The 15,712-nt window shown below is 39.0% G+C and overlaps 1 protein-coding gene across 1 annotated transcript; it reads left to right on the top strand.

Moving 5' to 3' along the window:
• Positions 1 to 6: 6 nt before the first annotated feature.
• PARP11 (poly(ADP-ribose) polymerase family member 11) lies at positions 7 to 14,485 on the top strand. Its single transcript, XM_057375812.1, has 8 exons — positions 7 to 198; positions 3,804 to 3,932; positions 4,031 to 4,151; positions 5,396 to 5,471; positions 6,423 to 6,495; positions 6,583 to 6,713; positions 10,383 to 10,534; positions 10,938 to 14,485. Exons 1-8 carry the CDS (start codon positions 130 to 132, stop codon positions 11,249 to 11,251), a joined length of 1,065 nt encoding a protein of 354 aa, XP_057231795.1. The 5' UTR covers positions 7 to 129; the 3' UTR covers positions 11,252 to 14,485.
• Positions 14,486 to 15,712: the final 1,227 nt, after the last annotated feature.

The raw sequence follows: 15,712 nt of genomic DNA, 5'->3' as shown, positions 1-15,712 counted from the left end.
CGCGCTGCCAGGTGGGGCAAGGGGGTGGGAGGCGGCGGCCGCTCTGCGTGTGCGAGCGGCCCGCGGTCCCGATGAAGGGGTAGTGCTTCTGTGCTTGGCTCGGTCGCCGGGCCGTGCCCTTGAGCGCCAATGGATTCAGCTATGGAGGGTTCGGTTACGGGTGTGATTGCGACGGTGGCCCCCGGCAGCACGGAGAGGGTGCGTGGGGGCGCAGGTGGGAAGGGCATTGTCATTTCACCGTATGTCCCGTACTGGTGCTAATGCTGTTCCTCCTCCTCGCCTCTCCCAAGCCCTGCGGGCTCAGCTCAGGCAAGTCTCCCAATCAGGTGTCGTGTTCTCTAAGGAAGAGCCAGATTCCCTTAGCACTGCCTGTGTTCCCAGCAGGGTACTGTGCCAAATCGATGTTTGCAGGTAGAAGAGGCTTTGGCCATAAAGCACGATATGCCAAGTGAAGCAGAGGGCACAGGAATCCGGACAGAGTAGGCCATTGGGATTCTGCTGTGTTTTTTATCATGCGRGTGGTGAGACCCTGGCACAGGTTGCMCAGAGAAGCTGTGGATGTCCCATCCCTGGAARWGTTCAAGGCCARGTTGGATGGGCTTGGAGCAACCTGGTCGGTCTAGTGGAAGGTGTCGCTGCCCATGGCAGGGAGATTGAAACTAGATGATCAAAGTCCCCTACTAACCCAAAGCATTCTGTTACTCTACACACTGTAAAGCACGTATATCAGTCAAACATAAAGTACTTCTGGAAATAAGAGGAAATGCATTGCCAGTAGTTGTAAAGCCATTCAGTCACAGTGCACAGCAAGTGCTCTTCCTGTTTAGGAGGATGTTTTTCCTGAGTAATTTACTTTGAGCTGTTCTGGTAACTCCTGCACCAGTGGAAACAGTGCTCGTAATGGGAGTTGAGAGGCTTTCTCAAAATGCTACCAGATGCTTATAAGAAGTGTGCATTTGATTTTGCATTAATGAGTAATTCCTTCAAACATTTTGGATTTGTGTYACCTTTCAGAACAGCTCTCTTGTTTTTATGGCTTTACACATTCATGCCTTCAGGTCTTTCTTCCATACTTCTAAAGTATCCTGGAATTTGCCTGCTTAYCCCAGACTCTGTGATTAGGGTAATATATGTGGATTGAATGTAAGATTTTTGATAGTCATGGGTATAACTGTCTCCTTAGTAAAAGGTTTATTCTGGAGGCTGAGTTGCCCCTGGAGGACTCATAGGTGTGTTGACAGGCACAGATAATAATGTCTTCTGTGCTTGTAAAGGCATGTCCTCTTGTTCAAAAGGCATTATTGATTTGATTGATTGGAGTCAAGGCCCTGAACTGGTGCTGGGAGGGGACTGAGGTCTGGCCATCATAATGGGAACATGAGGAAACAAAACATTACCAAGAAAAGCTTGAATTGCTTTCCTCTGCTTTAAAGAAGTGCAGACTGTCTCTGCATTCTCTCAGTAGGATAGAATATAGCCAAATACTTATCTGAGAGAAAGAATGAAGTTGAAGGTGAAAGATTTTCATCAAAAGGTGTTGGCCAGTTGTGCTTGTAACACCAAGTGAATGTAGGCTCTGTGGCTATATTGTTGTGGATAATGGAAAAKATATTGACAGATGCCATGTAAGAGAATGGTTTTCTATCTCTTTCAAAATATTTTTTCTGTGCAGTGCTGCTAGAACATGAGGCAGCAATCTTTTGTGCAGTGCTGCTAGAACTTGAGGCAGCAATCTATGCATGGAGCCTTGGCTAGGCTTCCATTTTCACTGAAGTAAGCTTGTGCTCAGATTCTGCAATTTGGTGATGTTTTGGAGATCCACTTATGATTACCCTGATCTCTAAGCATCTAGAGATTTTTGTAACCCTCTCAAGCTTTTGATGACAGAATACAGTCTCTAGCTATTACTGATGTCCTAGGACTTTAGCTTCTATATTTTTCATGTATCTGTAATCCTGTAGTTCTTCAGGGTCTAACTCTAGACTCTATATTCATTTACAGTTCTAAGCCACCGTTCTCCCATTTTCAGACAAAACAATTTCTCTCTAGGCTCAAAACTCAAGGACACCTTACCGTCTCAGGCCTCAGGATATGTAAACAGCAGTGTATTGGGGAGAGCAAACTTGGAGTAAAGTACTTCATTACCTGAAGCTGTAATTGGAGGATTAATCCCTGATATGCAAATGGACTTACAAAGTATGAAAAACCCATGACCTGCTGTCCATTTTTGGGTGTAGACCCTGGGTAGGCTGTGACTGCCCTAAATGCACCTGAAGGCCCTTCAAGATTGGGCATCATTACCACAAAAAGGTTTCTCAGATTTTTTTTTCAAGCAACTGCAGCAGGCTAATGTGGGAAAAATGGACGGTGAAGGGTAGTGCGAGAAGTGCCTCCTGCTCTCAACTGCTGCCCCAGTAGCACTGGCCAGAAGGGGGATGCCCACTTTTACTCTCCAGTGTTTGTCTTCTTCAGGTCTCTATTTTTTTCTGGGTTGAAGTGACCAGGAAACAACTGAGGCATCCAGGAYGCTAACTGCACATTGTTTGACTTGTGCTGGAGAGTGTTATTTCACTTCTTGGAAAAAAAAGTGAACTTGACTACATATGTGGGAACAGTGCCAAAGTGTTTTGATTAAACAGAGTGGATGRATTGCTGCTGATGTTTTCTGGGAGTGGGGCAAGCTTCTTTTTTGAAAGATTCCCTGAAACTTACTCAGAATTTTGCTTGGGTAGGTTGTTGTAGAAAGCTGACATGTTAGGAAATGAAAGTTTCAAGTACAGGTGAGCACTTTCAGAGTTTTCAGAATTTTATTGACAAATGAAGAATTACCTGAAATCTGTCAGGTACTGTTCTTCTAAAGGTATTCTGCCATAGCTCTTGGTAGACTTACACTTGTCTAGCTGCTTCTTGAACTTCCATAAATTTGCAGCATCCACACCATACCATGAGAAGAAATTCCATATGTTGCCGTCTGGTTCATGAAGGTTTTYGTTTACTTACTTTGACATGTGCAACCTTGGATAGATGTCTCCTCCATATGTCAGAAGAAAATAATGGTTCTTTATTCCCTACTTGGTTTTGTTATGATTTTGTAGACCTCTGCTATATCCTTTCCTCAGTTCTTTCTCTTCTCCCGAAAGAACCCCAACTATGATGGTGTTTGCTTGTGTGGGAGCCACTCTGGCTTTCAGTGTGAAAACCTTCTCTGTAAATACAAGTAGAGAGTACTGGGAATTTTACTGTGTCATTTTTAAGTGGGTTGCATTAGGGGGAAAACTTCTTCATGCAGTGTGGAGGAATAATGTACTGTGGGCTTGTACAGTTAAATTGTATTCTTTGACTTAGTTTTAATTTATTTTCTTACTACTTTTGATATCCAGTTTGGTTTGTTCACTGCTGGTGAGTAGATGTTTCCATCATCAAGCTGTTGGATGTAACCCCAACACCTCATTCCTGAGTAGTATAAATGAAGATAAATGAAAATGTTGTATATTTCTGAGTGGCCTTGGTCCTACAACCATCAATATGAAATTTAGCRCCTCTCTTTGATATGATWAAGCCTGTAGCTCTTGCCTTTACTGGCACACTTTACAGATAATTAAGAGAATTTTAAAAATGTTTAACTAACTTAAAGGATAATATGGATAAGTAGCAAATTGACAATTTTTCTCAGGAAAGGAAAAAACAATCTGTCTTCAGCCTGTCAGGATTTTTTTTGGTAGTTATTGTAAATATACTATACTTTGCTTTTTATTCTAAAGTTCTCTTTTTTTTGTGTGTGTGTATGTGTGCAAATGTTTCAGGAAATGCTTCAAGTACCATCAGAAGATGTGTTTCCCAAGATGGAAAGTTCAGTTGAAGAGATGGATACCTCTGATACCCAGTGGGGCTGGTTTTATTTGGCTGAGTGTGGTAAATGGCAYATGTTTCAGGTAAATACCCATGAAGTTCTGTTGGCTCTGATAGATTCCATATATCAAATTGCCTATTGCTGAATTTGTCTAAATTTGCTTTTTCTTTTATTTTGAAGACCGACTCAAACAGTCATTGCTCAATTAGCAGTGAAGATATTGAAAGGAGTTTCCGAACAAACCCCCATGGTTCTCTATCTTTTACAACTGCAAAGTTTAACTACACGCTGGACTTTTCGGGTATGTATCTTTCCATACAGTAAATTCAAATAACACAAGGTGTCAGATACACCAGTGCATTTGTTCATTCAGCAGGTTATTGTCCTCATATCTGGTGCTAAAACATGTGACTGTGAATGTCTTCTTTACTGAAAGTACCTAGGAGTTTTTAGAAACAGCTTCCCTGTTAGATATTTTTGTGTAGTTTATTAATAAAGTAGCATATCTTGTTTAATAGCACTCAGTCATGTTCCTGCTGCTTGCTTCAGCTGCCGGTGGCATGTAGGATACATCTGTTGAACTGAGAGGTTTGAACCTTTTTTCTTTAATGTGCAACTGTCTGTAATGTCTGTAAGCTTGGCAAACCTTTTCCATTCAGTCTGTATAAGAAGCATTGCTATGAAGGAAGCTTTCTGCAAAATACTTCATCGGAGTGATTTCATAATTGAGCAGGTAGTTGAAGCCAGTTCTGTTCTCTGAATAACAAGGAGATAGGCAAACGGATTTTCTGGTAGATTGTAAAGATCTCACTTAATGCTGTTCTTGTAAATTAGAGAACATTACAGGTTTCCAATGTATGTAACAAATTATAAATGCAATCTATTCTTTGTTAAAAGGTRTGTTCTAATAACGGTTTGTTTGTTTTTCTTTTTATAGATTGTTTATTTTCTGATTAAATTGCAAAACAGCTATATGCTTAAATACAGGAAACTAAGGAAATAAATACATATTCCAATATACTCCAATATTCCAATATATTTCAAATACAGAAAGTGGGGACTGAGTAAAACCTCAGTGTACTGGCAGTAAAGTGGTATCTAACAATACGAGGAGTTTTATGCTTGACTGTTTATAAAAGACTGTGTTTTGCATCCACAATAAAAAGACTAAATACAAATGTTAAAGAACAGTTTTTGTGTTATTGTCTGTAGGTCATGAATGGCTTACATTAGGGATAGTATGTTCTTCGTCATCCCATTAAAGTCAGTGGAACTTTCGCCTGTGATTTAATGTGTCTGAATGTTAGATGGATATTTTAAATATAAATGTTTTGTGTATGTTATATTTGCCCATTTTGCCACGTCATATAAATGGCAATGCATTTAGAAATGTTATTTTGAAAATGTTACTTTGTTACTTGTTGAAATAGGAATGCTGTCAAGTAACTTAGGGTGTAGTAACATTATTTTTAAAAAAAGAAAAATGTTTCATATGCTGTAGATGAATTCACAAAACTTTCATCCTAATTTTTGTTTTATGCTCAGTGATGAAGCAAATCAACCTAACTACCCTTAAGCAACGTCCAATAAAGCGAGCTCCCTTTGCTATCAATTCATTCAGGTAAGGAAATAAGAGGAAGACTCCTTCTTTTTATTTTATTCCTGATTCCTTCAAGCAAAATGAAACAAATTGTTTTATCTTTATTGTTTATATTTATAGCTTTTGGAGTCACTTGCTCTGAATACCTGTTGAATCAGAATTGCTGCAGAGAAACAGCACCAAAAAATTGAGTAGTTTGTTCTGTTGACTTCATATATGACTTAGAAATATTATTGTAACAGCAAAAAAAGATTGAGATATATTTGAGTTATATTTGCCTATGTTTTAGTAATTTACTCTAAAATGATTTAGACTTAAAAAACTTATGTTGTAGCAATTCTTTTATGAGCCTAATTGCTTTAGATTGTCAGTTTCTCACCATTTGATCRGACATTAGCTGTAAAGCTGTGCTAATGTAAATCTGGTACTCAYTGAACAATGAATTGAGCTATGCAGTGCTACTGCCACAGGTGAAATTGAGTACATGGGATATGTAGTGTTTTTTTCCCAAATAGTTTCTGAGAAAAATTATAGTTCTGAATTGTAGTATGGTTTTGCATTCAAAAAGAAATTTGTCACAAGAAATGTAGTAGCARTCTGTTTACACTGACTTTCATGAAGACCTGTTTTTTGAAGTGTCAGCATTTTTTCACTAGATATTTTCTAAATAGTGCATACAATGATGTGGCAATTTACTTTTTTTTCCCTTGAATAATTGCATTCAGTGCTCTTATTTCTRTRTGATGGCATTCTTTACTTTCAGRAGATTCCTTCTTTTAGTCCCAGTTTTAAGGCTTAAGAGCTTCTATGTATGTAGTGTGTATGCTTTAATCACTCTTTTTTAGTAGCTCTGTATAAACTTCATGGGGTTTGGTTTTTTTTGCATACTGTGTTGTTTGSAGCAGGAGTTTTGACAGGAAAAAAATGCCTCATGTCTTTCAAGTGATGTGTTTTTACCTTTTTTGTTTGAAGTTTCATCTGTGAAAATGAGGCTATCCCTATGCCTTCACACTGGGAGAATGTAAATACTGAGGAGCCATATCAGGTAAGAGTTGGTATGCAAGTTGGTCAAAAATATGTGACAATGAAATAATGCATCGAATTGAAATCGTACTAACCTCTTTTTTTCCAGCTTATTCCATTGCAAAAGAAAACAAATGAATATAATGAAGTTTCTAGTCTCTTTGGAAAAACAATGGATAGCCACCGAATTAAAAGAATTAAGAGAATACAAAATCTAGACTTGTGGGAGTTTTTTTGCAGGTGAGATTATTTCTAAACCCAACAGTTTTAGGATTGTTAATGGAGAAAAATTTAAGTCATGCTGCAGAAATATGTTTTATTGTTTTTATTATTAATGAAGAATTTTGTTACTTTTTAACTTAAAAAAAWTTTCTTATTTGTCATTTCTCTCTATTCCAAATTTAATTTTCAAGACTCTGTAGCTTCTACTGGTGCAGAAATGTAATACTTGTAGAAATGCATTAGATAAAGGTGTAGCACAGATAATGTATTAAAGACGTTCAGAATATGTGTGGTAGATGCCCATGATCCTTACARTGAAGCAAGGAGAAACAAAAATTAGCTTTTTGTAAAATGATTCCTTGAGAGACTTGTTTTATTTTAATTTTTACTGAACAAAGCAAATGAATATTTCTGTCTGGTTGAATTTTCCAACTTTGTGAAGCGTAGGACAGAACTATGTGTCCAATTAACACATATTCATGTAATTTCTCTTAAGGGTAATGTACTACAAAACCTTGTTCTAAGTTCTTGGCTTTTCCCTCTTCATATTGTGTTGGCCTGAAAGAAGTAGGAAGTGCCCAATTTGGTGTCCACTTTATTTTGTACTATCAGTCTTGAGCAGTTGTACTTGACAAAAGCTATTTGTGTATTTCGTAGGAAGGAGTAAATATCAGAAGGCTTAAAGATGTTTTGCACTAATAAAATCATCTAGACTAAGTTAAGTTGTGAGGAAATAACTAACCAGATGTATATTAAAATTTTGCATAAGTTGCTTGATTTTTTTAAGGTATGTAATTTATTGTTAATTTAAAGCTATGTCATTGACATGTATGATTAAGTGAATTTCCTTATACATGTTAATGGTTAAGAGAGTTATCCTACTTTTAGTTAAGTTTCTTTTATTCTTGGAGGAGTAAGGAAGGGGGTCAGCAGAACTGCTGCCTTGGACTTCCAGAGGTCAGACTTTGGATTATTCAGGAGACTGTTTGACAGAGTCCCTTGTGAGGCAGTCCTGAAGGCCAGAGGAGTGCAGGAAAACTGGACACTCTTCAAGAGAGAAATCCTAAAGGCTCTGGAGCAGGCTGTCCCTGTGTGCTGAAAGACAGGCAATTGAGGAATAAGATCAGCCTGGCCAAACAAAGAACTTTGGCTGGAATTCAGAGGAAAAAGAGAGTTTATGACCTTTGGAGGAAGGGACAGGCAACTTAGCAGGATTTTAAAAGATGTGATGTTTTGCAGGCAGGAAATTAGAAGGACCAAAGCCCARCTAGAACCTAATTTGGCCACTGCTGTAAAAGACGATAAAATACTTACTTTAAAATAGATCAGCAACAAAAGGAGGGCTATGGAGAATCTCCAYCCTTTACTGGATGTGGGGAAAACGTAGTGACAAAGGATGAGGAAAAGGCTGARGTATTTAAAAACTGAGGCAAAAAAGGGCTTTAACAGTAAGATCAGTTATTGTCTGGGCACCCCAGACCCTGAGCAGGGAGCAAAATAATTCTCCCATTTCAAGGAAAAATGGAACCTGCTGCACCACACAAGTCTATGGGAATGGATGGGATCCACTGGAGGGTACCAAGGGAGCTGGTGAAATGCTCACTGAGCCACGTTCAACCCTTTACCAGCAGTCCTGGCTCACTGGGGAGGTCTCAGTGGTGAGCAAATGTGATACCCATCCACAGGAAAGGTTGGAAGGAGGATCCAGAGAACTACAGACCTGTCAGGCTGACCTCAGTGCCAGGGAAGGTCACKGAACAGCTCATCCTTAGTGCCATCATGTGGCATATGTAGGACAACCAGGGGATCAGGTMCAGCCAGGATAAGTTTAGGAAAGGCAGGTCCTGCTTGACCAACCTCACCTCCTTCTATGACAGAGTGATCCACTAAGTGGATGAGGGAAGTGATGCAGATATTTTTTACTTGGGCTTCAGTAAATCCTTCARCATTGTTTCCCACAACATTCTCCTAGAGAAACTGGCTGCTCATGGCATGGATAGGTGCAGTGTTTGCTGGGTAAAAAACTCTCTGGATGACCAGGCCTAGGGAGTGCTGCTGGATGGAGTTAGATCCAGCTGGTGGCTGGTCACAGGGTGTGTYCCCCAGGGCTCACTGCTGGGGCCAGTCCTGTTTAATATSTTTATCCATGGTCTGGACAAGGGGATGGAGGAGACYCTCAGTCAGTTTGCAAATGACACCAAGTTAGATGGGAGTGTTCATCTCCTGGAGATCAGGAAGGCTCTGCAGAGGGGTCTGGACAGGCTGGATCRATGAACTGAAGCCARTTGTGTGAGGTTCAGTAAGGTGAAATGCTGCATCTGCCCTTGGGTCACAAGGCAGTGCTACAAGCTTAAACACACTGATGAAATTATTGCCTGGTAGTATATTACAAAGAAATAGGTATTCCAGCATTTCAAATTTACTTTTGGTGTCCCAGGTAGGAAGGTTAAAAAGGGAATGACTCTTAATCTAGCATCTCAGTTTGGAGTTGTCAAGGAATACAGCAAGTAAAAAAAGGTGRTGGTCAGTGAGATTGCTGACCATTTATAGGAAAAGCTTATGTGCTTACATATGKACAAAGAGCATGTCTCTGGGTATTTAGTTTTGCCATAGGTTTCACCTTTTRTTGAAGGAATAGGCTGAATGAGGATTTTCTCAGTGCTGGATCAATTTAATTTTGAACAGGATTAGCTTGTCACTRCTGGTGGAAAGTGCTAAGATGATGCTTTTTAGGGCAGTTGGAACCCTCAATTTCTATTCTAAATTACCAGTGTCCTGTTGTGGYATTTCTGCATTCTGCAGAACCAGCTTTCTATTGTGCCTGATATATTCTATTATTTACGAGGAACTTTTGCTACTTAAACTTTTATGGKTTTGAAAAAGTGTTTTGTTTAATTGATAAGATAATGGATTACATTTGATCATTGYTTGAATGATTATTTGCATYGTTGTAGTGGTCAGAACATATTTGCCTCTTACAATATTTCCCATATTAATGACAGTTCTAAACTGCCTATATGAAATWATCTGGTCAGAAATAGTGAAGGACTGTTACAGAACATCTTTTKACAATTGATTGTTCACTTTTCYCATAAATTTGTTCCATTCCYATTTCAAGAGAAGTTACTATAGGCTACATTTATGTATTGTCAGAGATCAACAGTAGAGGGCTGCCGATTGAAGAAATTTCAGATATTCAGCATTACTGGCCCCTAGATCAATTTTTGCTGGTTTACCTAGGTAAAAGTACTTTGTAATCTACCAACCTTGTTTCTCCCTTCCACCATGACATCTAAGTAGGTGGAGGGAACAAAATGTGCAAAATTACCTTTCTTTTAAAAATGTGTCTGCAGAAAATGACCACACTGAAACTAATGACAAATAAACAATGTTGATGAAATTGGTATAGGAAGAMCTTTTTTCCAAATCTTGGACTATGCCAGCAAATAGTCCACACCATTCAGAAACGTGTGATTTCTATATGTGTACCTTAAGAATTCTGATCTGTTTAAAAACTAGAGTTGTCTAGGTATTYRYAAAGTGGAATGTWTTAAATGTTTTAGGTCTGTACCCTCAAYAGTGTTTTCAGAATACTAATTTCATTTGTTTGTACATTAGTTATGTTYGTACAGCTATTTATTTATTTATYCTGTGCTTACTTAYGTATTTATTGTGTGTTTTCTGTAGGAAGAAAGCTCAGCTGAAGAAGAAAAGAGGTGTCCCAATGATTAATGAGCAGATGCTGTTTCATGGCACCAGTAATGAATTTGTAGAAGCAATATGTATTCATAACTTTGACTGGAGAATAAATGGGATGCATGCTGCTGTGTATGGAAAAGGTAAGTATTGTTGTCACATACCACATTTGGGTACTGTTAACAGTTCAACATTGTTTAGTGTTCCCTATRGAGTGTACTTTGTGATGTACACCCAAGAGTTGTTTAATATAGCTCTGYTTTAATGGCAAGTGTAATTAAGGATGCAGTAAGGAATGTAATTTCACAACTGGCTGGTAGGACCATGGAGCATGGGGAAGGGGTGCCCAGCAAAGTGCTGATCACAAGACAATCTTCCTACTAAAATGTTCACACTAAAAATATTTGGTCATATTGTAACAGCTAACAAAAGAAAGGATTGCTAATGAACATAAAAGAACTGACATTTTTCATCATCTTGATAGCTATGTTCTAGAAATCAAGCTGTCATGGTAAGAACGTCATCAGTTTTTTTTTTATTTGAAAGGGACCTATTTTGCAAGAGATGCATCATATTCCAGCCATTTCTGCAAAGAGAGCATGAAGCACGGAGATACTTTTCAGATTCATGGTGTGAATCTGCAGCCTCATCTGCATAGACCAGATAAAGTCATGTTTCTTGCTCGTGTATTAACTGGTGACTATATTGGTGGCGATTCCAAATACATGCGGCCTCCTTCGAAAGATGGAAGCTTTGTGAACTTGTATGACAGCTGTGTGGATAATACCTGGAACCCAAAGATCTTTGTCATCTTCGATGCCAACCAAATCTACCCAGAGTACTTAATAGAATTTTGTTAAGTTTGAACTGAGTATTGTTTGTGTTTTTTTGATACTTTTGTTCATTTTGTAAAGACAACAACATAAAAACATGATGCGTGAAAGAGACGTGAAGGAAAAGCTGCCATACGTTTATGGAYGAATGAAGCTATTAAATATTTAAGAGAGACTGGTGAACTGTTTTTAAAAATCTGTAAACTTTACTAATGCATTTTTCAAATGTAGAGACTTAGAAATCTGAAGTTGCTTAGTGAGCCTTAAATACATTCAGCATTGGTAAGTTTTCAAAGGCAAGATCTATGTTCTGATTTTCTAAAGTATATTAAAAATGGTAGAAATATGCCTCTAATATAGTATGCATATGATGAAACTAATCTTTTATAAAGATTGCCTATAAAACTTAAAGTAAGAACAACAACAGCAAAACCCTGGGGGACGTGGCTATATGTGTGTGTGTCTGTGTTCTGTAGTACATTTCGCTTTGTTTGGAGGTSTCTTAGTTTGGATTCTAAATCTAAAAAAAAATTACAAATCTACAGTTCCTGCATCAGTCTTCTCCAGATAAAGTTCATCAAAGCTGTTAGGTTTAACTTTATGAACATTTTACTGTTAGCTTCAATACTATACTGGGAAAATTACCAAGYCCTTKCACTAGGATTTGACCATTGGTTTTGATGGAATGAGGCCCATAAACTTGTGGTTGTTAGTTGTTTGATATATAACTGTTGGCCTCACTGTTGGGATATCAGCAGTGCCATACACCTTTCTCAGTTCTTGTCCTATGGAATTTTTGCCATCTTGTTACAGTATTCATGTGCTGCTGTGATTCCTGTCTGGTCAGAGTTTAAGATGCACTCAGTGCTCMTGTACTTGCTGTTACGGAAGACAATGTTTAAATTAACTTAACTGGAAATAATACAGTTGAAGTAACAGTGCARATATCAAAAGATGCCATCCTTTAGTTTTTAAACACTGTAATAGAAAGCTTTAAATACCAGTCATGTAGACCAGGTTTTCATAATTGATATGGTTGTAAAGTCAAAGAGTATTTTTCACGTGTAGAAAGTGCAAAAGAAACAATATTTGGGTGAAGAGCAAACTTGAACACCTAAACTTGAGAAGAGCCTGAGGAAGGGACTGTTGCAGTGAAATACACTGATGTTTTATATKATTTGCTATRAAWTTGGGTCCCTAGTGTTCTTTGTTARAGGACCTAAGTAACACTAATGGACACGGTTGAAATCTTTGGCTATGGCCAGTAACAAGTCCCTGTAGAAATGTTATATAATTGTGGCAGATGTGGAATGATCGGTGTTGGTTTGTTGTAGAATTGTTAATGGACTTTTTGGATCAAAGGCTATGTTTAGAATGTATTGTATTTAAAAGGCACTGCAGCTGCTGGCAAGACCAAGTTTGCTCAACATCATACTAAACCGGTGGAACTGGAAGCAGACAATGATGACATATCTCACATCGTAACTGAGGACACAAGTATCTCTTCCTTCTCCTGAGTGCTGTTACCGTTGCCTGTCAGTGGATCTTGCACAAGTTGTGTATCTGCTTCTGTTTGTAATTTCATGGCAATTCTCCTGTCCCTAAACCATTTAGGGCTAAAATGCATTTTCCTTTATTTTAGGAAGTGTGATTTCTGATCCCTGTTGGGAACTCTAGGTTCTACTCTTGTAGGTATGATTTGTGTTTGATTCACTACTATGCTAGCTCTGCAAAAGGCACTTTGTTCCCCACCTTGTATAAAATAATAGCGAATCACACAGGGAATTTGTGTATTACTGACTCCTTTTTATTCTTGCACAGTATTCTACAGAACATACATTTTGTGAAACTAACAAGTACATGTGCTGTTGTTCCTTTGATTTGGTATTTTATTTTCTTYTGAGGTCTAAACTGACCTTTTTAGTTAAGAAAACTGAAGTTTGTTTTTGAGCRTCTCATGGACACAAAGTACCATAATCTTTACTGATCTCAGAGACTTTCCCCATTGTTTGTATGGTGGTGTCTTGTTTGCTGCTTAATTTGAATTGAATGGCACAATCTTAATCTTACAGCACAATTGAAGTTTTACCTCTTCTTTCAGTGTTCAATGTGTTCTGCTTTTTGTTGTCTATTTTTGTGCTGATGAATTTTGTTATTGAAGATGTCTGTAAAATAACCGTCCTTTTCCTGGCAAGGGGAGAGAGATTATTATTGCAAGCAAAGTCCATAACTGTACAAGTAGGCCAATACAGGAAATAGTTTGACTTAATAAAAGGAGCAGTGAGAAAGAAAGGGAGGAAAATAATTTCTTGGCCTATAGAGTGCTAAAGAAAAGAGAAAGGATCTTGGTGTGATTCTGGGGAAGGAAACCTGCTATTTTCTGTTACTATTTCATGTAATGAARCTATGTGCTTCATTTTGGTTTTATGCCTATTCAAGAGCTTTTCATTCTCTTACGTGTCTTGATCTGAGGCAGAGCTTTCTTACTAAATTATTCTTGTGGCAGAATGTTGTCACCTGAGTACAGCACTTTAGGATGATATAGAAAAATAACATCAGSTTTTACTGGTGTCTTGGACCAGGTTTGCTTTTTACGATGGGTATGTACTGAGTTATTGCTGAACAGATCTCATTTCATCCAGAGCAATTTGGGAGAGTATCTGTTTGCATTCCAGTTCATTTRCTGGGTCAGTTTGCATGAACTCTTGTTTTTAAGTTAGAATCTGAAGAAAAAAAATCTGTTTTTTAATAGATGTTCCAGTACACTCYCATCCAAGCTACATGTGAGATGTGTAATGTGCTGGCTGGAGCTGGCAACTTAAATTTCAGGAGTACACTGGATACCAGTCCATCTGGTGTCTTGAGGACAACTCTCATCCTTTTTAAACCTTAATCAGCACAGAAGATCATAGCAGGAAGGCTCAAGTGAGTTTGTGCAGTCTGCAGAGTGAAAATTACCTTCAGGAAGATGTGCATATGCCAGTCTTAAAATTCCTTTGACCTAAATGTCCATCAGTGTTGCAGCTCTTCTAGGCCAAAACAGCAGACTCACAAAACAGCATAGGCTCCAGTATAGCCATCTACTCTTGACAAGTYACAAAAAAATACTATGGGGACTGACAGATGGAATATTTCGTAATATATTTGCTTCTCCCATACTTGCTTTTCTCTGCTGCCAGAAACCTGCAGAATTAGAAGTTTAGAGGCATAATCTTTGAGCAGGCAGTTTAGGAATATTTTGCTTGGCTGCTTTTGTTTGTTTAACTCTGATGCAACTTTTTTGTAGAAAAGCCTATGTAAGCAAGCTACACTAAAGGTCAACTGTATTTCATAGCAAATGGACTGGGGCCTAGATCTTAGCCCTTCCAGGTCGCTGGGTAGTCCAGCTTAGAGTTTGCTGGTGAATGAGGACACACAGCCCAGGCACAGCGAAAGTGGGAGGCACAGACTCTGCCCTCACAGCTGGCACCAGGCACAGGCAGTGACCATGGTCCCACGCCAGCAATGCGGAGCTCTGCTCACATCACTCGTGTTCTCCCAACAGCTATTTTTGGGAACAGACGCTGTTCCTGCCCCAGGGGTCAATCCCCCTGCTGGCTCCAGGAGGAGGAGCACATGGAGACCCCGCTCACTGCAGTCACTGGCACCAAGAGACAGGGGCACCCATCCCTCAGGTCTGACCGTGGGGACTGGCATCAAACTCCCSTCCTGCACCCAGAGGCTTGACAGCAGCTGGCATGGAGTCTGTTTCTGGGGGACATGGAATRAGCATACACAGATGCCTAAGAAAAGATTTCATAAGATAGAAGCAAGGCCACACTGCACTGGGCCGGCACAGGGCTCTGCCAAATTGTACTGACCAGCTCCATTTAAAGCCGACTGGTCTCTCTTATCCCCTTCTGTGTTAAACCTCACTTCATGATAGCTCTATTGATTCCTCACAGTCCAKTCCTCCAGTCCAACCAGTTCTAAAGTCTAGGTTAAAAGAATCTTTCACACACTTACATGCCCTTATCTATTAATATGACTGACTAGGTTTGGTTCTCATCAGTTCCTCCCTTACCATGTCAGCCAGGTTTATGTTCTTGTTCTTGGCTTCCTCCTTTTCTTATTATTCCTGTTGTGTCAGAAGAGGTAATAGAGGAGTAGTCACTCTCCTTCCACATACTCAAACAGATAATTGTGCCACATAGATGTCCAGCAATTTTGTTCCCACCTTTGTCCTAACTTAGGGATTCAGTTGGAGAGTTCACATTTCATTCCTATGGTAATGAATGCACTTCATAAGCTTGTTTGCAGTTTTCATCCTGATGCCTGGACAAGAGACAGCCAAGGTGAACAACAGCAAACCTGGAAAGTTGCATGTTCTTTCAAGTGGATTTTTTAATTGGTAAGGGASTCACTTGAATGTACAGAAACAGGAGAGTGTTCAGTGTGTAGTGCAATAAGAAAAAAAAAAATTACAGTGTAGTAGAGAGTGTAAGTATG

Source organism: Malurus melanocephalus, unplaced genomic scaffold (assembly GCF_030028575.1).
Source record: "Malurus melanocephalus ecotype Western Australia unplaced genomic scaffold, MMel_1.1 scaffold_259, whole genome shotgun sequence".
NCBI lineage: Eukaryota > Metazoa > Chordata > Aves > Passeriformes > Maluridae > Malurus > Malurus melanocephalus.
This window is presented reverse-complemented; position numbering and strand designations above follow the sequence as displayed.